The sequence below is a fragment of the Malania oleifera genome, chromosome 10 (assembly GCF_029873635.1).
Source record: "Malania oleifera isolate guangnan ecotype guangnan chromosome 10, ASM2987363v1, whole genome shotgun sequence".
NCBI classification, from domain to species: domain Eukaryota; kingdom Viridiplantae; phylum Streptophyta; class Magnoliopsida; order Santalales; family Ximeniaceae; genus Malania; species Malania oleifera.
In genome coordinates this window covers 86012671-86038872 of record NC_080426.1, presented here as the reverse complement: position 1 = coordinate 86038872, position 26202 = coordinate 86012671, and the positions used below count along the sequence as shown (strand labels likewise).

Genomic DNA, 26202 nt, shown 5'->3' with positions numbered 1-26202 from the left:
AAGTATTTTTTTTCTGAATTATTAGTATTATTTATCTTCATATATTTTTAAAAATTTTAAAATAATAATTTATGTTATCATGCATTTATTGGTTGACTTGAACTAATCGTTGGGTGTTCGATTTACTTATAAGTTTGATTTTCAAAACATATTATATTTAACTGGTCAATTTTTCCAGCTTAATTTATTAAATTAATATTATTTCTTAATTTATCTTATCAAAATTGTATGAAAGGGTAATATTGCCATTTTATTAAAAATAAACTTAACAATTGACTAACGGTGAACAAGCGGATGGTTCACTTTATCAATAAAATTACAACTCAGTGAGTTTTTTTTGGTAGTTTTCAAAAGCTCGGAGGGTGAACTATCATATTTGAAAAATTCAAGGGGTGTTGCTGGATTTTACCCAAATGGAAATGATTCACAACACATGCTGGATTTTCAATGTTGAGAAGACAAGGTAGACAAAGAAGAGGGTATTATACCTTGAGTTTGGCTCAGCTATCTTCCTTCCAAGGCAGCCGTGGCTGTGCGAGGGAGGTTTCCTTAAGGAGAGCGAAAGGGCATACATGGTTTTATATGCAGCTCAAACCACATATGCGCACTGGCTTATACACCTCTACAGATGAGGCTGCTATTTAAAAATTTCCTGGTCACAATTATGGAGAAAATATTTACCCAAAAATTTCTCTATTTATTAAAGCTAGTATTTTTAGCATTATGTGCTGAAAAAACCTAAATCATAATCTTGACAATAGCATGACAATGTACAGGTCTTCATAACATCCTTATGGTCTTATAGTACATGCATGGTTTTAAATCGCGGTAGCGGGTAGCGTAGCGTAACAGTAACGGGTGTAACGGGAAGCAGGAGTAGCGGATGTTACATAACGGGAAGTGGGTGTAACGGCCGTGAATTTTTTTGAAGCACGCACAACCTTGTGCATATTAGTGTACTTGCATGTTTTAAGCTTTTAGCCATTCTTAGAAAGGGTTTTAGTGTATTTTGGACCCTTTAGTTCAAGTAACTAAGTTATTTGGTAAGGGCAACAAATTTACATTTGTTCTAAACCATCATTGATAGAAAATTACGTGTGTGCGCATATTTATACTTCTCATTGTTCTTATCTGTGATAAATTCTTATGTGTGCTAAATGAATTAATAAAATAAAATACATTATACACTCCATTAATCTATTAGACACATAAGACATACGAATAATATAAATATAAAATAGCTAGAAAAGAAAGAAGGTTGAAGTTGAAAAATAAAGAACATAAATATCACATTACTAATATTATTAAAAAAAAAAATTTCCTAACAAGTTAGTATTTTGAAATTGTTAATTAATGCATCTATTGTGAGTATTTAAAGAAATAGTAAATTTTGTATTATTGTCATCCTCATTATAATCTTTTCCCCCTCTTGCCACTTGGTATGTTGAGAATGATATATGAAAGAGAGAGAGAAAAAGTGAGAAGAAAAAGTAAAAAATAAAATATTTTTTTGGTGTAACGGTCCTGTAGCGGTTACGTAACGGCCGTAGCCGCCTTTACGTAACGGTCGTGGTCCGTAACGGCCGCTACGGCTGTAATTTTTCTTCCCACCGATTTCGCAGTGTGTAACGGTATCGGTAACCCAAAAAACCTTTACGTAACGGCGTTACGTAACGGTCGCGGCCTTTATTTAAAACCATGAGTACATGAATAGAAATAACTTTAATCAATGCCAAGAAATAAGATTTGTGCAGCAGATATAGATGTTGTAAATAGCGTACCATTGAACATAAAGCTTTTTACCCTGAAATAGTATGTACTGGTATCTTTTTTTAATTATCATCTGAGACTGAAATATTAAACATAAAAAGCATGAAATTTTTTTGAGAAAAAAATTGAGTATTGTTCATCAATAGTTGACTCGTATATCATCTAGAATTGGTCAGTATTGTTTGATACCAAATGTCATTAAAAGGTAAACTTAGAGGGCATTGACATATAAATTTTGTATCAATGTTGCTCTGAGAGCTGAATAAGCATGTTGCAACTTGCAAGTGCTTAACCTGCTCTGCCAAGAACCTGCACACACACACACACACACAAGTTCGCTAGGTCTGACTAAATTGCCAAATGATGGTTGGGACATTGCGCAAGGGCTTTGAGTCTGCTTTTGTACTGGAATGAGACAGTGAAATATTTTCATTGATCCATCCCTTCTGATGGCAGCAGTTCTGTGTTTTCTATGTAAAGTGTTTACGAGGGTGTGCCTGTGCCCACTTGTATGAAGAACATCTGATTTATACCATCAAATTATTTGTTCTATTTGTGAAATAAAAGATTTCCAAAGTTCCCAGGATTCCCAGGGGGTGGCTGCAGTAGTGGTAGTAGTAGTTGTTGTTCTTCTTCTATTTATTAATTTTTTTTTTTATTCCGAGTACTGAAACAAAAGGGTTGTGCCTTTGGGTGCCCATGCCTACTACTGCTTGAGCATTAGAAGTAGAAAGTTGTGGACACGCATATGTTCACTGGCTTATGCATCTCTGTAAACGAAACTGGTTACCGAATTGCTCTTTTTCTGTCCTTGCAATATCATCAACACTTGGCCCATAACCAAAATGTTACTTTGTTAGCTTATATATGATCTCAATAAAATAGTCCAATATAGTGCTCAAAGCCATTGTTTTAAAAATTTCTTGCTCACAATTATGGAGCAAATATTTAGGGAAATTTTCTCTAATTACTAGAACAAGTTTTTTTTTTTTTTTTTGGGGTGCATTATGTGCTGAACAACTCTGTATCATAATATTAATAATATCACAAAAATTATAGGACACATAATAGGCTTCAAAATATCCTTAAGGTCATATAATACATGTGCCAAGAATTTAGATTTGTACAACAGAGATAAAGGTTGTGATATTCGTATGCTTGACTATATGGTTTTTTTAACCTTGAAATAGTATGTACTATGTACTGTTATCTGTATCTTATGATTGTCTTGGATCAAAAAAAGCAAATATGGAAAAATAAATTGTTTTTTGAAAAAAAATCACTCTTACTGATCAATATTTGAATGACATATCATTTGGGATTGGCTGGAATTGTGATGTAGGACAGTAAACACAGAGATAATTAAAGGAGAAAAATAGAAAGAGAGAAAAAGAAAATAAGATGGGAGAAGAAGAGAACTGCTGAAGGCAGAATGGAAATTAGATACAGAATAGGAAATGAAAACAGAATGGAAAACAGAGCTGAGAGAGAAAGAGGAGTAGGATAAGAAAGAAGGATGTGGAAGAAGAGGAGTGAAAGGCTGCATGAGAGTGAGGGAAAAGGTTCTGGAAATTCTGATTCAAATCTGATAGCAATTGTTCCAGTACAATACAAAAAGACAGTTCTTATATACCCAACATTACAACTGAAACAAAAATTTCAAAATAAGCCAAAAGTACTTAAAATACACAAAATACCTTAAATTAACTGAAATAAAAAAATAACCAGAATTTTCCAACTAATTTCTATTTTCGAAAGCTAGAGCAATATATGCTGCACCTAGTGGCTGTGGACCTGCGATTCTCCATCATATTGTTTGATTATTGATACTAAATGGCATTGAAAGGCAACATTGGAGGGCATTATCATACAAATTTTGTAACAGTGAGAAACTCAGCACCGAATAAGTATGTAGCTTTTGCAAATGCTCAAGTGATCAAGCATAGTTACCAGTGAGCACTAACTGTAGTGAACTGTGAACTAGTATGAATGTTCTGAAACATGGTACATTTAATTCAATATTTAAAATATGATATATATTTTTTATTGGTTAAAATAAAGGTCCATGTATAATTTATTCAGTCATTATTATTGATCTTCACCAAAGAAAATCTCTTTTAGATTAACAATATAACATCTTTTGTTGAATTTAGAAATGTCATTTCACATTTTTCATTAATATGTCGATCTATCCTGTGGTTTTAGAACCTGCCATCCAGCCCAACCTGGTCAGACTGGAACTTGACAGTTTATGGATCTGGGTAGGGTGGGAAGTTGGATTTGGAGCAAATCAAGATCAACCCGGGGCAAAACTAGATGACTTGGCCTGACCTGGTTGGACTCAGTGGCAGCGTGGGTTGACCACTTCACCCTATCTCCCTATTTTTTAACAAAAAGCAGGTGGGGTTGCTGCCCCAATAGACTTGAAACTGTTACCATAGAAAGTTGGTGGGGTTTCTGCTGCCCAGCTTTGAGACCACAACCTATATGGCAAGAAAGGAAATGATCTTACAACTATGCCAGTTTTTGAGCTCTTAATTGTAATTGGACAAATGATATTTATGCACTACCCACCTTGCTTATATATATGTTTTGTTAAAAAATAAAAAAAAGATATTCACATGTAGATTAATCAAACCATTAAGATACCATATATAATTTTTTCATTCATTATAAGTGGTTGGGGGAAAAAGTGGTGTTAAGAGTACCACTCAAAGCGTCTTACAACATGGTGGCGTGGTTGTAATATTGACCACATTCTCTTCTCTCTTCTCTCCCCTTGCTAGAATCTTACGTTTCTCAACTTGATTCATATGAATCGTATCAATTTCATACCAAATCAATTCAAATCTTTCTAGCAAATCAAAAGAACCGGGGGTTTAGGGACAAGTAGGAAACATAGAGTGAATTAATCAATAGATTTTTCCTTAATGTAGTGTTACTTGAAGAATTTAACAGGTTGATACTTTTTTCGTTTAGGAGTTTTAGGGAGTCTAGGCTTAGGGACTAGATGTTTAACCCTTCCTTTGGGGGTTTGGGGGGTAGATTGTTGTTTTGGGTACTAGGGTAGCATATGTCAAGGATTGCAGTGTTGGGTCATTTTGTATTTCTCTTGTTAGATGTGTGGGGTTATGGGGAATGGTGATTCAGCCTTTTTGTAGGCCCACGTTGTCTGCCATGTGGTTTTTTTTTTTTTTTTGATGAGTTGGTCAATATTTTTTGGCCTTTGTTTTCCGCATGTGGTGGTTGGAGGAGACTTCAATGTTATTTGCCTTTCTAGTGATTGGTTTGGGAGTTTGAGGGTAACTAGCAGCATGAGGATGTTTGGGATTGTGGGCTCCAGCATGCAACTTTGACTAACAATCATTTTATTTGGGTGGCGTCAAGTGATAGGCTTACTTCATCATGTGTTGACTATGTTTTTTTTTAATTTGCTAATGACTAGGAAGATGTTTTTTGAAATGTTGCTTAAGAGGTTTATTTAGTCCGGTCTTGAATCATTGGTCAATTTTGTTTGATGCTAATTACAAGAAATGGGGTCCTGCCCGTCTTAGATTTGAAAAATGTGGGACATATACTTCTTTTGAAGAATTTGTAAAGACTTGGTGGAGAGAGGGCACTGTTGAGGGGTGGGCAGGTTTTAAAGTTATGAGTAAATTGAGACTTGGGAAAAAAACTTAAAAATGTGGATTATATATGTTTTTGGTAGCCTAAAAGGGAAAAAGGATGTGATTCTTGCTGATATGGAGAGCTTGAATAGGTGGGAGGAGTGGGGTTTTGCTGGTGATGTGGATAGGGCTAAAAGGAGTCATTGTAAGGGCTTGGATATGATCCTTTTGTGCAGAAATTAGTTGGAGACATAAATCTAGGGTTAAGTGGGTGAACGAGGGCAATTTTAGTGCAAAGTTGGTCCATTGGGTGGCCAATGGTTGGAGGAAGAGCCTTAATAAATTGGAGTCAGACGGGTGAAGTGTGGTGCGTGATTCCAAACAAATTAGGGAGGCGATTATAGATTTCTATAGGAAGCTGTATACCAAGAGTTGTGCAAACTTTTTGATTTTAGATGGCTTTGATTGGTGTCCTATTGGTGAGGACCTTGCTGTTTGGTTGGAGAGACTGCTTTATATAGAGGAGGTTTTTTTGGGGGTGGGGTGTTGTGTTTGAGATGGAGAGAGATAAGGCTCCAGGGATGATAATTTTGCTATGGCTTTATTTGAGGATAGTTGGGAGGGTAGTATTAATTCATTCTTAAGGGATAAATAAACTCCCCTTGGCGTCTCCCCCCTATGAGCCACAAGCATGGTGACTTCCTCTTGTTCCCTCCTTCACCTCTGCCACTAGAAATCTTCTCCCCACGTTGCTTCATCCTTAAAAATTGAACCTTTGGACCTCTTAGTCACCATTATACCATTCTCCTCCATTGCGCATCATTGGAATATCTTCGCCAACCACCAGAATCTTTTCGTCCTTAAGAAATTGAACTCCATAGCTTTTCAAACACCAATATTCTCCATTCGCTCATCTTCAACCATTGAAATCTCACCTTTGTGCAGTAGAAGGTTCTTGTATGTCATCAACGATCTTCATACATCATCGTTTTATTATCTTTGCTCACCAACTATGCCTTGCCTAGCACCTATATTAGCCGCTATCTCCTCTTTCTTTTTTGATTTCTCTCCTAGTAGGAACTCTTGTCATCTTTCTTGTTCTTGCAATGGGGATGGGAGGCTATGCGACATTGAAGTTGAAAGGAAGGTGGTTTCTGTAAACTAGTTGTACTCCTCTATGTACCACATTGCAAAATTTGCAGGGAAGCACATTTCTTTTTTAGTGATGGAGAAAGAGGAGTTTGTGTGCTCTAAGGCTGACGGGGTTAATTTGCAAAGCCAAATATGGGACTGATGGAGGTCGTAGAGGGTTTGCCTTCAAAAAAATAGGAAATAGAGTCAGCCTCAAGATTATAGAGAATGCTGAAGGTAGATATTTTTGTTTGAGAAAGAAGAACAAAGGCAAAATCCAAGATGTGCAAATTCTGGAAGGAGACTAGAAAAATGGGTGGAGGGCTTTTCTCATTGCACTGTTGGAGCTTTTGCGGACCATGGATGAAGCCTCCAAAACCAACTATGGCAGCTGATATGTTTTGATTGTGACTCATCCAACATTAGGCTAGAGGAGATGAGTGCAAGGAGGAGTGTGTTCTAGAGACTTTTGTTGAATATCTCCTTCGCCGGCATAACCAGAGGAGCTCCAACGACAAGGATGGAATTAGGAAAGGTAACTATATGCAATCATAGGGATTAGGGAGGATTCTTTCCTTCTTGGAATCCCAGTCCCATGCAAGAAGATGGTGGGGAAGTAGGGAAATATTTTAAATTTCTTGAGAGGTCTTTTAGGGGGCTAGAAGGACCAAATAAGGCTGGGCTGGCCATTCTAAGGCCCTGTACAAAATGGGCTAAAGAAATCAAAGTCAATGTGGGTTATTAAAAAAAAGAAACTGCACCAATAGGAATTGCCAAAAATATTTCAACCCAAGAAACGAAGCAACATAGGTTTGCAGATGAGATGGGAGGGGGCAGAACAAGATCTGCATGTTTGAATAATTCGATTTTGCCTTGCTAAGAAAGATTCTATAATTGGTGAAGGTCTGGAGGTTATACACAATGGAGAAGAGATCCCCATGAATAATAGTGAGCAAATCAAAACTAGCAATTAGTTCTCTCCTTTGTTCTTAGTTTCAAGGGAGGAGATGATAACGGGACAAGTGGGAAGAAGAATAGGATTTGTTCTATGATTTGGAAGAATACATGGGCAGCATAGATGATTCTAAAGAGGAATTATTGGTTGATCAGGTGGGAGTTGATCTCGAATCCGTAGAAGAGGGATTAAATTAGCTTTTTGAGGTAACAATGCAGAGCTTGAGGGGGAGGGGCCTAAAAAAAGTGTTACTTCAGTAACGATCCCACATAGTCGGAGAAAGATTTCTTTAGTGGGGTCCTAACAATGTTCAAGTAGGTATAAATTTATAAATCATAATTTTGACCATTTGATAGCTTTAAACTATGAGGGACCTTTTCCTTCTCACCTTGGCCTTGGGCTAAATATTTCTTGTGGTTAGTTCAGTTATTCCTTGTGGTGTTGGGGGATGAGGTTGGGAAACGTGATTTTCTCATGTAGGTTTGTGGTTCCTCTAGAATTAGTAAAATATCCTTCCTCTTCCTACTCAACACATTCTTTCTTTGAAAACTTTATGCCAAAGGGAGGACTCTAAGAGAAGGGAGGGCTGTGGATTTAGCTTTGAGGGTGGCAAGAGAGACAACTTAGACCCACAAAAACTCTTTGGACCTAGGCTTGGAATTATTAGATCCTGTTAGGAATTTGGTGAGGGTGGATTGAGCCCTAGGACATATGAGATGAGGAAAAAGGAAGTTTAGAAATAGCTTAAAAACTTGGTTTTGTCAATAAGTTGCAAGGGCGATAAAGGGTTAGGGAAGCGAGGGAAGCATGTCAAATTATGAAGACTGTTAGAATGTTAGAGGAGTAGGGGGACTAGGAAAAGGAACTTGATTAAGGAAGCTTTGGTCAACTACTCCTAAGACATCGTTCTTATTAGGAAACAAAATTGGAATTGGTAGATGGGTGGTTGTTAGAAGTATTTGGGGTGGCTATTGTAGGGATTGGAATTTTTGCCCTTGTGTGGTGCCTTTGATGGTATCCTTGTCATGTTGGACTCTTGGTCTGTATCCAGAGTGGATACAATGGTGGTTTTCTTCCTCCTTGTGTTATTCGAAGTGAGGGCCTGCGAGCCCAGCTCGTAGGAGTTCTTTCTAGAAAGAACTTTACTCTATTCACGGATTTTGCTCCCACAGGTGGATTGTGGGAGGTGATTTTAATGTGGTGAAATTTCCCAAAGAGAAGAAAAGGTGGTAGGATGGGTAAAGTTTCTGCTAGTATGCAGAACTTTGACTTGTTAATTAAGGATTGTGGTTTGAGGGATCTCTCCTTGGGAAATACTTCTTTTACTTGGTCTTTAAAAGGGGGGGGGGGGGGCGCTAGAGCGGTGAGTTGTATATTGAATATATTCTTATTTTGTGGGGAGTGGGAGGAAGAGTTTCAAAAGTATTCTCCCTGAAATATTGGAATAAGTAGCTGTTTGGCAATGTTAGAATTAGAAAATCTAGCCTTATGAGCAAGCTGGCATCTTTGGATAGGAAGAAGGAGAAGATCAACCTCTTGGAAAGTGAGGAAATTATAAGATTTTCTTTGAAGAATGAGCTGGAATAGGTGATCTTTTAGGAATGGAGGAGTTGGAGGCAAAAGACCAAATTCAAATTGGTTAAAGACGTGATTTTAACACTTCTTTCTTTCACAGGCTAGCAAATGGTAAGAGAAGTAAAATTTTGATTAGGGAGTTAGATGTGGAGGGCTGGAGAATCAATAATGACCAAGGTCAGATCTTCTGTTATTACTAATTTCTTTCAGAATTTGTATTTGGAGGAGAACCATTGTAGAGCAATGTTAGAGGGGTTAGATCGAAATCTTATAATTGCTGATGAGAAGAGTTGGTTAGAGAGACCACTTGATGAGGAGGAAGTGAGGGGGTGGTTTTTGTAATGGAAAAGGGTAAGGTGCCAGACCTAGATTGTTTTAACGTTGCTTTTTTTCCAAGATTTTTGGGAGGTTGTTAAGGTAATTTGTTGAAAGTTTTTACTAAATTCTTTGGTAATGGGATCTTGTGGAAAAGCATCAACTCTTTTTAAGCCTTGATGCCTAAAATCCAAATTTTTAAGGTTGAGGATTTTAGACCAATTAATCTTGTTTGTAGTGTGTATAAGATTTTCACTTAAGTTTTAGCTAATAGGTTGAGTAAGGTGCTTGCTGATACTATTTCTAGCATCCAAAGTGTGTTTGTGGGGAGGAGGCAAATAATGGATGGTATTTTAGTGGCTGATGAGGCGGTTGAGGATATTCATAGAATAAGAAGCGGGGAAGGTGCTTGCTAATACTATTTCTTGGGTCCAAAGTGTGTTTGTGGGGAGGAGGCAAATAATGGATGGTATTCTAGTGGCTGATGAGGTGGTTGAGGATATTCATAGGATAAGAAGAGGGGTCGATATTTAAATTTAACTTTGAGAAAGCTTACAGTAGAGTGAGTTGGAGCTTCTTGGATAATCTTTGCGAGAATGGGTTTTGTTGAGTGTTGGTGTTGTTGGATTAGGGGTTGCTAGTCTACGACATAGTAGTCAACAACGTAAGGCACAAAGGGTACTTGGAGTCGAGGAGCGAGGTGTGAGGTGAAGGTGCGCACCCCACCAATTATTAAAATTGTGTACAATGCTTATTTGATGGGTAATTGATATATGAAAACACATCAATAGTAATATTAGAATTTAAAATGCCAAATATTCAATACCAAAACATAAATGCATAGAAATTATGACAACCAAGTACCAAGTTCCAAGTGAAACAAACATAGTTCCACATAAGTAATTATGCATGCAAGAGTTCAAGCTTCAAATTAGAAAGGAAATGAAATTTCCTGGCCGAAGGCCCAAAAGCATCAACATAGTGGCTTAATGCAAGGTGAACACGAAGAAGAAGAAGAAGAAGCATCAACAAAACATAGATCCCTGAAGAAGAAGAAGAACAAGAAAAAGAGGAAGAAGAAGCAGCAGGAGAAGAACTGAAAAAGAACAAGAAGCAGAAGAAGAACAAGAAAAAGAAGAAGAAGAAGCAGAAGAAGAACTAAAAAAGAATAAGCAGAAGAAGAATTGAAGAAGAAGAAGAAGAAGAATTGAAGAAGAAGTAGAAGAAGAACTAAAGAAGAAGAAGAAGCCGAAGAAGAAGAAGGCAACACCAATAGCTAAAAAGAAGAAGAAGAAGAAGAAGACTTACTAGTTTGAAGGCTCAAAGACTTGAAGGTGAAGGTCGTGCTAGTTTGAAGGCTCGAACCTCTAAGATAAAGGGCTATTGGGAAGGCTCTCTTGCTAGTGAAGGCTCGAAGACTCGAAGGCTTGAAGATGAAGGTTGTTTTGTGCTGGTTAGAAGGCTCGAGGATGAAGGTTGTGCTGATTCGAAGGCTCAAACCTCGAAGACGAAGGGCTCCTGGGATGGCTTTTTTGCTGGTGAAGACTCAAAGACATGAAGACGAAGCCTAGACTGTTGGTTCGAAGGCTCGAAGACGAAGCCTAGATTTGTTGGTTCAAGTTGAAGCCTTTGGCTAGGGCTGGTTCGAGTCTGGCTACGTTTTCTTTCTTAAAAGTTTTTTTAAAAAAAAATGAAGTTAAAAGGTTAGATATCTCAGGCACGACTCATTGTGCTTGGAGAGTCAATGCGCCTACCTGCGCTTCTTGAAGGTTGCCTCGCCTTAACACCAATGAGGTGCTAGTCGCGCCTAGGCATGCCTTAGGCGCGCTTTTACTACTACAATCTACTATGTGGTTCTCGGTGATTATAAATGGTGAACCCAAATCCTAGTTTAGTACTTTGAGGAGCATTAGACAAGGAGACCCTTTATCCCTTTTTTTAATTCATCCTTGTAGTTGATGTGTTGAGTAGAATGCTAAATGGGGCTGCATGGAGGGGGTTGGTGAGAGTTTTAGTAGTAGGAGAGAAGGTGTGGTGGTATCTCATCCCCAGTTTGCCAATGGTATCATTTCTTCCTTGATGATCATAGCTGTTCTTTTGAAGAATATTGGGTATTCTCCAAAATTTTGGGAGGTTGTCTAGTCTTAAAATTAATATGGGGAAGAGTGGTTTACCAACTTTGAATATGAGCGTGGAGCATGTCAGGGAGGGGTATTGAAGTGGGCTGTAGCATTTTGGATTGGCCATTGACTTATTTAGGGGTTCCTTTGGGTGGTAATGAGCTATGGATTCTTGGAATCTGGCAGTGGAAAGAGTGACGAAGAGATTAAATGGTTGGAAGTGGGGGGGCTCTTTTCTCTCTTGGGGGAAGAATAACCTTGATTAGGCTTGTCTTTCTAGCATTCCGTTATATTTCTTGTTTGATTTTAAGATTCTAGTAGGGATTTCTAGTAAGCTTGACAAAATTAGAGCAAAATTTTTGTGGTCTAATGTGGGGGGTCACAAGGACCACTTAATAATCTGGGAAGAGGTTTGTAGATCTAAGGTGGGAGAGTTGGGTTTAGGTAAGGTGGTGTCTAAAAACATTGCCCATTTAGCTAAATGGTTCCTTTAGTAGAATCTTCCCCTTGGCATCGAGTAATAAGAAGTAAGTTTGGTTGGTGAGAATGGGTGGGATATCAATGTTGATTTAAGATGTTCTTTAAGGAGTCCGTGGAGGTCCATTTATTTGATTTATCCTTCATTCACCCCTCACATTGAACTTGAGGTGGGAGGGGGTTCATGTACCTGTTTCTGGAAAGACCCTTGGTTGGGAAACACTTCCTTTTCCACTTCTTTCATCCCGTTTCTTTTGTTTTGAGTTATAAGCAGAATATAATCATATCTTTCTTTGTTGGGGATTTGAGCCATTTTTGATTTGTTGGAATCTCCAGTTTACGAGACCTTAACAATAGAAACATGTTGGAAATTTCTTCTTTGTTATATTTATTTATTTTTTATTAGTAAAGATAGTATATATTAAGGGGGCATCAAGGGGATGCCAACCCAAAGTACAAGAAATCATGTAACGCCCCAGAAAATAATATGCTAGGAAATAAAAAGAAAATTAATTTAATTTTTTTTATATTATTAACTAAGTAATTAATTATATATTATTAAATTGAATTAAATAAATAAAAAATATTATATATATATATGTAAGGATAAAAGTAATGTATATATATATTATGAGTATAATATAATAATAGACATATATAAGTATATTAAGTAATGGAATATATAATAATGGATATATTAGTAAAGCTTAAGATTTAAGCTTTCCTGAAGATCTCCAATTCATAGACGCTCTCCTCCTCCTCCTCTTCTCATGCCATTCTCTCTCTCTCTCTCTCTCTCTCTCTCTCTCCTCACATCCTTAATTTCTCCCAAATCTTCGGCCAAATCGACGATCAGACACCAACACGAGGTCCCGGCTTCGATTCTGAGCAAGTTAATCGGAGCAGATTTTTGATTTGGGGATCTTAGGCACCACTCCAAGGCTAAGGTGAGAAGTATAAATTATGTTTGTTGTTTTAAAAAATTTAACTGATTAAATTCTAGTATTTAATTATTAAATTGTAGTATTGGATAATATTAAAATTTTGGAAATATGATTGGGATTAAATTAAACTATCAGATTGGATTATATTAGATTTTTTGGGAATATTTTGGAATTAAGTTAAACTGCAGGAATTTGATTAAATAGATTTTTAGGGAATATTTTGGAATTAGATTAAATTGCGGGGATTTGTTTATATTGGTGTTTTTAATATGTTAGAAATTAAATTCAAATAAGGGAAGTGGATCATGCTCATCTTTCTTTAGAATATGACCAGTTAATGGGAGTGTGTGGGCCTAGGAATGTTAAGTAGCTATTATCCCTTGTTTGAGCTGAGTAAACTAAAATGTATGATTACAGGTGTTGTGCTCTGAACGCCGTAGGCCTTGGTTTAGGATCCCTATAGCCTTTTTTTCAGTAAGCAGGTAAGGGGAATAAATTATGACAGATATTTTTGAGAATTGACTGGTTGAATTAAAGTATGTGAAAGTGGAAATGTGGCATATGGTTTTGGAATGTTATGACATGCATATTTTCCCGACTATTAGTATGCTATGAACTATCATTCAAAAATTGTGTGGCATGAGAAATATGAAGTAGTAATTTTACACTGAGATATGTGATATTATGAAATGAGAAAATATGATTTTTATACAGCAATATGAAATGACAGTTTTATACTGGGGAATGTGATTTATACTGAGATACATACTGACATTTTTTTATACAGATATATTTATATAGATATGAAGATATGAGAAATACAGATATATTTGATATAGATATAATGATTTGAAATGTACAGACATGTTTTATACAAGGGCAGTGATATGAGATTTATACAGATATGATGAAATGAGATATATACAGACATGATGCGATATACATAGACGTGATAAAATATATATATATATAGAATCATAGCATGATAGTTTTATACCGATTTGTGAAATTGAGATTATATTACTGTATTATTTTATAAATCGTATTATATAGTATAAAGGGTGGTATTATACTGGTTTCAAGAAGGGTTGAGAATAATATAGAATTGTGAAAATGAGTTCTTACTGATGCCGATGGGGAGGTATGCTCAGTATGGGAATTATGTGTGATGTTTCTACTGATGCCGTTGGGGAGGTAGGCTCAGTATGAGAATTATGTACGATGTTCCTACTGATGTCGATGGGGAGGTATACTCACTATGGGAATTATGTGTGATGTTCCTACTGATGCCGATGGGGAGGTATGCTCAGTATGGAAACGATGTTGAGAAGTCGGTACTGGGGATGTGGGGAGGAATGCTTAGTATGAAGAGTAAGTAGGTGTGGAGAATTGAAATTATGTGATCTGTTGTATTATGTAAAATACCTATATGTGGATTTACGTACACGTGGATACTCATTGAGTTAGAACATATTCTGGAGAAATGAATGCTTTTGAATATATATATATATATATACTCAGTATGGAAATTATGTGTGATGTTTCTACTGATGTCGATGAGGAGGTATGCTCAGTATGGGAATTATGTGCGATATTCCTACTAATGCCGATGGGGAGGTATACTCAGTATGGGAATTATGTGTGATGTTCCTATTGATGCCGATGGGGAGGTACGCTCAGTATGGAAACTATGTTGAGAAGTCGGTACTGAGGCCGGTGGGGAGGAATGCTCAGTATGAAGAGTAAGTAGGTGTGGAGAATTGGAATTATGTGATCTGTTGTATTATGTAAAATACCTATATACGGATTTACGTACACATGGATACTCATTGAGCTAGAACATATTCTGGAGAAATGAATGCTTTTGAAAATATATATATATATATATATATGGCTATGAGTACATATCTACATGCTTTTTCAGTTGAAATAATGATTTAAAGAATGCGTTTTGATATACCAAACTCATGTTGCCACACACTGTCAATAATTTATTTCGTCTTACTGAGAGGTGTCTCACTCCTGTAAATTTAACATTTCAAGAAATATCTCCAGGGCACGATTAGTTGGCTGTTTGTTTAAAGTAAGTATTGGTGAGAATTGATGTGTGTATAGTAACATTTGGGACACCTAGTATTGTGTTAAAGTCTGGTTCTGGAGAGTTATTTATGTATGATGATGATATTAGCACTCTGGTATTGTGTTTGAGATTAGATGTATGTATGTTTGTTTCCGCTGTTTGGTATATTATAAGTGATGGGCAGGTCACCCCGGTACCCCACTTCGGGTCGGGTCATGTTGATGTATGGTATTAGAGATGTAGATTGATTATTGTTGTTTATCGTATTGAAAGGAAATAAAAATGGTAGAAAAATTGGGTCATCACAAATCAACCACCCTAAAGGGTGTCACAAAAATAAAAAAATTACATTGAACTCATTTGCTACAAGTCCACTATTAGTAACTGCAGTAAACCATTGCTCTTTACTGAACTATAAATTTGAGATTGAATTTTTGAATACTCTTTTGTTCCTCTCTTTCCAAACACACTAGAAAATTGTGAGAGGATTGAGAGACAAAGCCTTCCTTTTTTCCTTTGTTGCCCGAATCCCCCTCAAGGCGTGGAGCTCCCCTCCAACAGATCTAGCGGTAAGCCATTGTTGTCCGATTATAGTTAGAACCACATTCCAAAGATTTCTAGTCTAGGGGGAATGGAGAAGAATGTGGTCTAATGGATTATGCTTCAGCCATGCAAAGGGTGCATCTATTGGCAATGGAGAACCCCTTTCTCTACAAGTTGTCCAAGGTCAAGATCTTTCCATGAGCTGCTTCCTAGGTAAAAAAGGTAACCTTGGTAGGGGCAGCTGTCTTCCATTTTTGAGACTAGGGGGAGTGAATGTTGTTTAACTTGTGGAGAAAAGGTTTCTAGTTGAAGGATCTGACATTGAAGATTCCCTTGTCCAAGGACCTAACAAGAAGGTCATGAGTGTTTTGAAATTGGATCTTGTAAAGATGACTCTAGAAATCTGAGAGCTAGTGGAGTTCCCAATCTTCCACATTTCTATGAAAGGGATATTCCATAAAAACCCCTAAATTGACATTGAAGGTGCTGACTTATGCAAGCATCTTTATCACAAGCCATGTTGTAAATGGATGGAAATGAGACACCGAGAGCCTTTGGAGTACTCCACATATTGTGTCAAAGATAAATGTTGGCCTTTCCTAATTGTTAAGGCTTGCTATATACATTCTTAGCCCACAACCTAAAAGCTAGGCTTTTAGGTGAAGTGGTAATCTAACATGGTATCAGAGCTGTTTACCAGGAGGTCCTGGGTTCTAGTCTTGTCGCCCATGTTTATTATATGGTGTTTTAAAAAGTATTGTATTACCTTTAAGGGGTGTTATCTATCATTTGTTTATCTCTCCACATGCTGCCAGGCTGCACGTGCGGGGGAGTGTTAAGGCTTGATATACATTGATAGCCCACAACCTAAAGGCTTAAGCTTTTAGGTAAAGTGGTAATCTAAAATTGATGTATTCCTACACCCCCTATGCCATGTTGTCCTTTTCCAGCTCGGGAGATCTAGATTCACTGATTGTGCTCAAGTCCATATGTCATGGCAATGATTTTCTGCCAAAGGTGATCTTTCTCAGCCATGTACCTCCACAACCATGTTCCAAGAAGGATTTCATTGAGGATGTGAAGGGACTTTAAGCCCAAGCCTCTTGAGCTGATTGGCTGTTTCACCAAGCCCCATTTGACTAGGTGGAATTTGAATTCCGCCCCCCCTCTTCCCCTCCCCTTCAAAGTTCTTGCAAAGGAACTTCCTAAATCCCTTCTATTCTTTTGCTAACGAAAATCGGGAGGAGTGGCATGAAGTAAACCAAAAGATTTGTCAAGGTGCTTTTAATAAGAGCAAGTCTCCTACCTTTTGACAAAAAATCCCTTTTCCATCTTGCTAGCCGTTTTTTGAACTTCTTGATAATGGGATCCCAAACTCCATCTTTTAATCTGGCCCCAAGAGGTAACCTAAGGTTGCTAAGAGGGAAAGATACTCTTTGCATCCCTAGAGATCTACAAGGAGAGGTCCTCCTAAATTGTCACTGATTGTAATAATTTCACTTTTTCCAAGATTTGCTTTCAAATTTGAAATAACCTTGAACGCTACTAAAAAGATAAATAAAAAAATTCTATGTTGATGTGATCAAAAGCTTTCCCTATGTCTTGCTTACACACTGCACCGCTTTTCCTTTCTCTTTGATAGGCATCCACCACCTAGTTAGCGATGAGGGCTGCATCCATGATTTGGCCACAAAGGCATGCTGGTGTTGCCCAAGCTTTCACCATGTCTAGCTTACACACTACACTGCTTTTCCTTTCTCTTTGATAGGTATCCACCACCTCGTTAGCAATGAGGGTTGCATCCATGATCTGTCTTTTTGCCACAAGGGCATGCTGGTGATGCTCGATAACTTCCAGAATGGATCTTTGAGTCCTTTTAGCAAGGATTTTAGTAAGAATTTTATACATACTCTACACAAGGCTGATTGGACGAAAGTCTTTGATATTAAAGGCTTCAAATTTCTTCAAAATTAGAGTAAGAAAAGGGGCGTTGATGTTGTGCACGAATCTACCTAGTGTAAAGAAATCCTTAAATATGCTAATAAGGGCCTATTTGAGTGTTGTAATTAGACTTAAAAAATGCTAAGGAGAAACCATTTGGGCTAGGTGCTTTATCTCCATTGCAATCTCTGATCGCTTGGAGGATTTTAGCTTCTTTGAAGGGTCTCTCTAGCCACTCTGTGGTGGAGGATCTGAAAAATTTTAACTTACTATCGTCCACAACAGGTCTCTAGTTTTCATTTTTGGAGCAAAGTACTTTGTAAAACTCACAGATGCCCTATTTGTTTTCCCCTTCCTCCATCGAAGTGTTCTTTTTGATTTCAATGTTGGAAATTCAGCTTGCGGTGAGCATTTGTAATCCGGTGGGAAAATTTTGTGCTCCAATCCCCCTCCTTGAGCCATGAGGCTCTAGAATTTTGCCTTTAGGTGATCTCTTCAAGGCAAATGATCTCAATCAATTCCTTATTCAACAATACCCTTTTTGCCCATCATTACTAAGCCCTTGTCCCATCTCCTGCTCATCAAGATCCTCGATGTCATTAAGAATGGTTGACTTTTCTGCATGAATATTTCCAAAGGGGCTCTTATTCCACACTTGAGCTTTTCCTTCAATCCGTTTAGTTTTAATGCTAGCACAAAGCTAGAATTCCCCTCTGCTTGAAGTGAGGACCGCTAGTTCTTAATGAGATTTCAGAAACGATTATGCTTTAACCACATGTTCTTAGGGCTGCAATTGAGCTAAGCCGAGCCGAGCTTTAGCATGTTCAGGCTTGACTCGTTTAATAAACGAGCCCTCAAAACCTAGCCGAGCTCAACCTTGTTCATGTTTAGCTCATTTATTTTGAGCTTAAAACAAGCCTAAATATGCCAAGACTAAATATTAAAATTGTGATTATATATTAATGAACTTCAAATTAAATCTAAAATTGCTTATTGAAGTATAAAATTAATATTTTCATTTGTGTTTTACTAAAAATTTTTGAAAGATAAAAAACAATGTGAGTAGTGATGATTAAAGAGATAATACATTAAAATATATATGTGTAAAATAATGTAAGTTTAAAATAAACTCTAAATCAAATATACTTTTAAATATATGTGTAAAATTATGTTAGTTTAAAATAAACTCTTAATCAAATATATAAATTAATAAGTCTCTTGACAAGCAAATAGGTAAGTCTATTTTTTATCCTACATACTAAAAAAAGTTAATGAATTTACTTCACTAGTTAACTCAAAAAAGTTAATGAATTTACTTCACTAGTTAACTCCTAAGCCTATTAAACAATCCTATTATTTGAGTTTTTAAAACAATTTAAGTTGCGAGCCGGTTAAACGAGCTGGATCGTGAGCTTAACGAGCCAAGTATTGTCTAGCTCAAGCTTGGCTTGTTTAGTTTTTGAGCTAAAAATCTAAGCTTGAGTTTGGCTCATTTATTTTAATGAACAAGCTCAAATGAGCTAGTATTGAGCCGAGCACTGAGTAGCTCGTGAATGGCTTGACCTATTTGCAGCCCTTCATGTTCTCAGAGCAGAAAGGGGTTGGTCCCCATTTGACGCGTCTTATGTCAATTAGAATAGTGATCTGATGTGGGCCTGGGAAGGAGTCCTTGAGTGGCTTTCGGGAAGTGAATGCCCCAATCCACTGAGATAAGGAATCCTGTCAATCCATGAGAGAGAAGGTGACTTTCTAGTGTTGGACCAAGTAAAAGGTTCCCCCTTATGAGTGGAATATTGACAAGGGCATTTGCATTAATGAAGTTCAATAACTTTCTTATGCAACTGCTTTCTGCTCAACCTCCACTTCTTTAATGGGGGAAACAACACCATGTTGAAATCTCCTCCGATAACCCAAGGAGTGTCTGATTTACTTTTAATTTCCAAGAGTTTTGCCCAAAAAAGGTGTCTATGAGGTCCTTCTCCTGGGCCATAGGCCTCGGTGAGAGTCCATAGAAAATTGTCACCAGGTTTTTGAACAAACACGAGATTGAAAAGGAGTTGATGGAATGATCCAGCATCTCCACAACATTGAGATTCCACATAAGAAGGATGCCTCCAGCAGCATTACCCACAGCACCAAGGGAAATCCATCCACAGGTTTCCCGTCCCCAAAGATCTCTGACTAAAAGATGATCCATATTTTCCACTTTGGTCTCCTGTAAGCAGACAATGTCGCTTCTTCAATTCTTGAGAAAGGACTTGATTAGACTTCTTTTGGATGTCATTTAGCCTCCTCACATTCCAAGAGATGATTTCCCATAACAAAATTTAGCCATGCAACTTCGGCTGCTACTTGCCTCCATCAAATCTGTACATCCTCCCGATTTATCATAATTAACTGAACATTTTAATGTTTTAGTTCCCCTGCCCGTGTCCAGTTTCCTGTTGCTGCCCATGGGTTTTTTGGAATTGGGCTGTCTCCTCCCTTCTCTTTTTTTCAATTTCCTCAAACAATCTCAAAGCCTCATCTTCAAACCCTCGAAAGAGATCCCAATAGTTGTGCTAATCCTTTTCACCTTCCAATAACCTAATTAGAAACCTGCTCCTTAAATTGTGTGCTGTCTGAATTAGAGTCAATCAATGCCGCGAAGTTGGGGCTGTCCTACGCACGCGCAGGGCTGAAGGTTGGAATCAAGGATAAATCAGTGACTGCAACCTGCGTGTTCTCCTTCTCAGTATCTCAGGGTGTCACGAGCTGAAGGGAATTGTGGACCTGCCAGTGGGTGTTCCAGAGATTAGCCTCCAACCCGCAGCCTTGGTTGGACCTTTGTGGAGACTGGAGAGAAGGATCTGAAAGCATTGGATGGTTGCTGCATCTAACTGCCGTGTGTAGTCAATTCCCTGAATGTTGTTTGTTCCCTCTTCAAGTAATCTGATGAGCTTCGCAGCCCCTTTGGCTAAAATACTCCACCCTCCACCCCCTTCCCCACCGGGGGTTAGTTTCAATGTAGAATCTTTGAAAAAAATCATTCCCCTTCGCTTGCATGCTCTTCTGATGATTATCACAGGGTCTGCCTTCGTTTGAACTCGCTTCAGTTAAACGTTGCCTGGGCTTAGTCAAATTTCAGTCCTCTCTTTCCTCACCTTTGTTAATTCTAACTCTTGCTGGGCTCTTGAGTTAATGAACCCAGTTTCTTTACTTCTGAGGGAGACAGATCCACCTTCTGAACCTTGGCCTTTTTCCCCTTTTTTTTTTAATAAACCATTTCGGTACTATTTTGGATGCCCTGCTAATATCAGGCCCTGATATCCCTCTCCCAACCCCAGAATTTGAATTGGTAACACTAACAAATTTAAAATCTGATCTGGCAAAGGAAGTAAAAATTCCACCCCTGAATGTTTGGGATTCGGTCCTTTCCAAATCTCTCCTCCCCGTCGCCGGCGCATCATTGACAACTTATCACTTTGCCAACGGACTCGAGGCTTCATTCTGCTTTATTGATTGCTCCTCATGTGGTATAAGGTCCAGTGATCCACATTCTGTACATATGAACACAAAATCTCTGTTGTATTCATCCAAAAGCTTGAGTAGGGCTTGGAAGAGGCTTCTCCACCCTAATCTGTTCTTGCTGTTAGGGATAAAGAAAGCCTGACATTTACCTCCTTTGAACCCCTTCTCTAGGCAAAGGAACCTCACCTTACTGTTGAGGTGCAGGCTGATCGAGACCCAGACGCCTTCGTCTTTGAGAGATGGGCCTCCTCGATTCAACTCATTGACTCCTCTAGTCCCTTTGCATATCACCCCTAGTGAATTAAGAATCCAGAGAAATTCCTCTCTCTTCAGTAAGATATAAGAGAAGTGCCTCCCAGCAAACTCCAAAATCTGAAATACCAATGGCTCAATGCGATTTGCGCAGAAGATCTTTGCTCCACCCTAACTGTGGAATGGCCTCCAAACCCAAATGCCTTACTTGTATACTGTTCGAATCATCACCCACCAGTTCTTCCATCTTCTTCGGTTATTTGATAATATCGCTTTCTTTTTCTTTTCTTGCTGGAAGACAAGTCACCTTGACTACAACAAAATTAGCCAGAGGAGCCATTCTATGTAGCTAGACAATGCGGCAGCTTCATCCTAAACCTCTTTTACCATCGTTAATGCTTGTTGATAACTATCTTGCCTTCTGTCTCTTCTAAACTTTAAAGGTTGATTTCTATTAGTTATTCAATGATTGAGAGTCTATAGATGGCCTTTAATTTTGTGGTTGCACTTGGTTACTTGTGAAGGATAGACTTGTTGGCTGCTTTAATATCAAAATATTTCTTGGTTGAAGCTTCTATGAGGATCTCATCCTTTCCATCTTTTCCACAAAAAGTATTTGGAGAACTATTGTACCTTTCAGAGGCAGCATTCCTTGTCTGGCAGAAAGGTTTTGGATGAGATTCTAGTCATGGATACTAATGTGAATGGGTATGATGTAACCAAATAGCTATACAATGTGCAAACAGTTTGTTAATGCATTGTTAGGTGTACAGTCTCTTTGGGAGCTCATTTTTAATTCATTTTGTTTCTCATTTTTCCTTGCTTATTTATATTTCTCCTTCTAAATCTTGTATAATTTGAAAGATTTCCTTTGCTTCTAGGAAGAAGCTTTTTCGGGAGGTAGCCCACTTGGAATATTTTGTTGTTTGTGGAAGGTAAGAAATAAAATATTGCTTGAAGTTAAGGAGCTTTTGTTGAAATCTTGAGGGAGCTGCTTCTTATATCCTTTGCTTCTTAGGGTTGGTCATTTTATACTCATGTTTGCCTTCTTGGCCTGTCATCTCTTAAATGAAATTTCTATACCAGTGAAAAAGATGTATAAGCATGCAGAGACAGAGGAGAAGCAATTTTATTTGTTTTAAATCTCTTATTCATTTGAAAAGAATTGCTATTAGCAGTTTGATTTTATTAATTCTCAAATGAATGTGGTCTATCCATTACTAAAATTCCAGGATCTCACTTTTCTCTTCAAGTCGTCATTGAAGACATTAGTGGAAATCCGTTGATATGTGGGTTCTGTTCAAGAATAGATTTAGGAGCAGGCGATAGTTTCTAGGCTTTTATAAACATATCCTTTATCTTCTCATTACATGCACACATGCATGTACAGGCCTTTCTGTGCATGACAGCATGTGTAATAGTTTTTTGGTTTAACATGTAATCCTTCTCATTGATCATTATATTTGTTTATGAACACAAATTTCACCCACTTGGAGTGCAAGCATAAAAAAGTGGGGTGCACCCGTGTTTTTTGTTTCTAAATGTTAGGCTATCTTCTCAGAAAACCTAATCAGGAGAAGGGGGCTTTTTTAGCTTGCATTGTAGATCCAATGAAACATATTGTGAAGATTATGACATTGCTAGTGGCTCTCTCTGCCTTTTGGATTGGCCTCTTGCAGACATCAGTAATCCCCCACAGCTACGCTTTGTTGGTGAGCTAATTTCTCAATGTTTTGTTTTCTTTAATTTATTGATTATGTGTTTTGTTTCTTTTGTGTGATTTAACTGTGTCTTGTCTTTTTTCCCAGCTGCCTTTATATTCTATTGTGTCACTGGGATGCTATGGTCTTTTAATGGTTGGTGTTGGTTTGATGCAATTTCCAACTTGCCCTCGAGAAGCACCACTGTTGCAACAGGTAATTGCCTCTTTATTTTTCTGTTAATCCAATACTGCAGCTTCTTGAGTTTCAAAGGGGTTTTCCTCCATCTGCAATACCTGCCCCTACTCCCAGCCGCTAAAATTGCGGGAAAAAATAAAGATAAAAGAAGCGATCATTAGAGGCTTAAAGAATACCAAGTTTGGAGGTTTAAAAAAATTTATAGTATTAATTTGTAGTGGGGGCCTACTTGGGTCTTTTCATAATCTAGTTACTAATGAGCATATGTTTCATGCATTTTGTACTCACTGCACATGGGCTGTTGATAGAATGCAGTTTAAGTTGTAGTTCGGGCTATAGTTTGGTTTGGTAGTAGTGTCGCATTAAATGCACCAGGGAGAATGCTTGAAGGAATTTGAGTTAAGGTGGAGAATTGTTGGAGTATGCTTAAAATTCCTAGTTTGACTAGGGAAGTTAGAAGATTCCAATTTGAAGGATTCTTCATGGGCTTGACCACATTTAATACTTCATATATATATATATATATATATATATATATATACATTTATATCTATACACTATAGGTATGTGTGTATAATATGTATATATATTTTGGATAAGAGAGAATTTTATTGACAAAACAGAAAGCAATTACAAGGCAAGGAGGATGAGATGACCTGCAAAAAACAAGAAGAAAATAGCAGAAAATATGAACAAACTAAGCTAAAACATCCCCTAAAACCTCCTTGAAGGTCAGACAGAGACAGTTCCCCCAAAAAATCGGAAGATAGACCCCACAGATATGCCAAAAGCACCACTATATCCCATAACAAGCTAGAAGAGCTAGCTCGGTTCTAGCATTCCGCTTGAGCCAAAAAGTTCACAGGATTGCGAAAACCACACACCGCCATAATGCCCTTCTGTGCCTGCTCTTCCCAAAAAACCTAAAACCTCGTAAGAAATCCTTCACACTCTTAGGCGCCATTGAAGCTTCACCAAAGCAGGAGAAAAGAGTTCAAAGGATAGTTGCGCTTTGACAGTGGAGGAAAATATGAGTGTTGGTTTTGTTGGGCTCACAACACATGGCATAGATATTGGGACTGAGATACTTTAGGGTCATCTGATCTGTGACATATTGTGCATGTCTATTGAGAGACACTGCCCAAATGAATGCCAGAATCTTAAAGGGGACCTTTGCCTTTCAAATGTTGTTGCTTCAAGGAAAAAAAGTTGGGAGAATGAGTTTCAAAAGTTGAAAGAAAAAGGATAAAGGGATTTGGAAGAAGAGACCTGAGGAATCACCCTCCTGAACCCCTCTCCAACCACCCCCACCCCACAACATCAAATGGAACAAAATGATCCAGAAAAGTAAGCAGGATGGAGAGCTCATTGATCTCTCTTCCATTGAAATTCCTAAATATGTGGAAATCCCAAGAAGAGAACCCCGTCATCCCCCAAAAAAACCAAACAGACACACACACCAACAGGAAGAAACAGAAGAGCTGATAGTTGCATTGTGAAGGAAAAAAGGCTTAAACAAGTGAGGCAACATCAGCTCCAGCAAACTCTTGCCCATTGAGGGGTCCTCCCTAAACTGAATCCTGTTACCATGACCCACTCTGAAATGGGTGAGAGGAAAGAAAAAAGCAAGAGCTAACCAAGTGTTCTGTCTTGTTATTCCGCAACCCAACCAAAGAAAGTCTTGCATCAACCTCTCAAGAATCCTAGCAACACTCTTGGGCTCTCAAAAAAGTTTAATAAATTGGGATGTTGGAGAAGGAGGCACTAATGAGCATGATTCGACCCCCAAGAGGTAAGTATGTGCTCCCCCAGCCCTCCGACTTTCTATTCACCTTCTCAATAATTGAGTCCCAAAAGGCCACAGATTTGGGGCTGCTACCGAGGGAAAGATCAAGATAGGAATGCAGCCAATCTAAGGAAACACACAACACTAAAAGCACTAAATCTCTCGCAAACTTGCCCTCTAGATTATTGCTTGCCACCCCAGGGACAAGTTGATCTGTAAACCTTTCAACAAGATAATGGCCTTTCTGGAAAATTGCAACATTGTCCTCAAGGAATAGGGGTTGTTAGCAAACTGCTGATGAGACACCTTCTTCCTCCCTCCTCATCGAAAGACCTCTAATCACTCTCAAGTCCTGGGCTTGCAGAAGCACCCTACTTAAAACAGAGGCCACAAGGGCGAACAAAAACGGACATAATGCATCCTCCTGCCCAAGCTCTTGGGAGGCCTTGAGCCACTCCCTAGGCTGACCATTAATGATGACCAACAAATTGATGTCACTCAAGCAAACTCTTATCCACTTCCTACGCATTGCCCCAAAACCCTTGCCCTAATCATAAATCTATCCAAAAAACCCAGCTCACCATATCATAAGTTCTCTCAGAGTCCAACTTAAAGATAAGCCCCGTCTTTCTTCTCCTCACATCCTCAACCACCTCATTAAAATTTGTCTATCTGTAATGAATGCAGACCGAGTTTTACATACAGTCTGCCCCAAAAACTTTCTCAGCATCTTTGATAAAATCTTAGAAAGGATCTCGCAAAGTCTAGTGACTAGGCTAATGGGCCTAAAGTGTAAAGTCCCTAACCTTCTTAATCTCTCCTTTGGGGTTAGGGAAAAAGAAGTAAGATTCTGACTACTGCTTACTATCCCATTATGATAGAACTCTGCAAAGAACCTCAAAATGTTCCCTTCCAACACCATCCATCCCTCCTGAGAAAAGGCCATCCTAAATCCATCTGGTCCCCTCCCCTCGTCTCGTCATATCCCTTAAAAATTTGCCTCATTTAACTGGCTCTCCCTGTGTCTTGCACATAGTTTGTTCCTAGCTAATTAGTCAACATTTAAATTGAGCCCTCTTCCAACCTGTCTTTCATATCCCTTAAACATTTTCTTTGATTTTCTCTATTTATGTTTATGTCATGGTGCAGGGGCTTCTTAGAGCCTTGGATGGGTAAACATCCTGCGGGCCCCCTTTTCCTCTTTGGGTTGCAGAAAGTAACAAAAAACAGCTTCTAGTTTTATTCCATGAAAAATTAAGTATCCTTAGTTCCGCTGTATTGGTGCTATTGTTGCTCA

At 38.1% G+C, this 26202-nt stretch overlaps 1 protein-coding gene across 7 annotated transcripts in view; it reads left to right on the top strand.

Moving 5' to 3' along the window:
* The window catches only part of LOC131165752 (dolichol-phosphate mannose synthase subunit 3-like), a 68722-nt gene that overhangs the window by 23936 nt on the left and 18584 nt on the right, over window positions 1-26202 (top strand). For 2 of the 7 annotated variants that reach the window (XM_058123788.1, XM_058123786.1), the window contains exons 2-4: window positions 22103-22156; window positions 22783-22933; window positions 23030-23137. In XM_058123788.1, coding sequence (XP_057979771.1) covers window positions 22832-22933; window positions 23030-23137 — 210 coding nt within the window. In that variant the 5' untranslated portion in view covers window positions 22103-22156; window positions 22783-22831. Of the gene's footprint in view, window positions 1-22102; window positions 22157-22769; window positions 22934-23029; window positions 23138-26202 lie in introns of those variants that run through there. The other 5 variants (XM_058123785.1, XM_058123791.1, XM_058123789.1 and 2 more) reach the window with 4 other exon arrangements.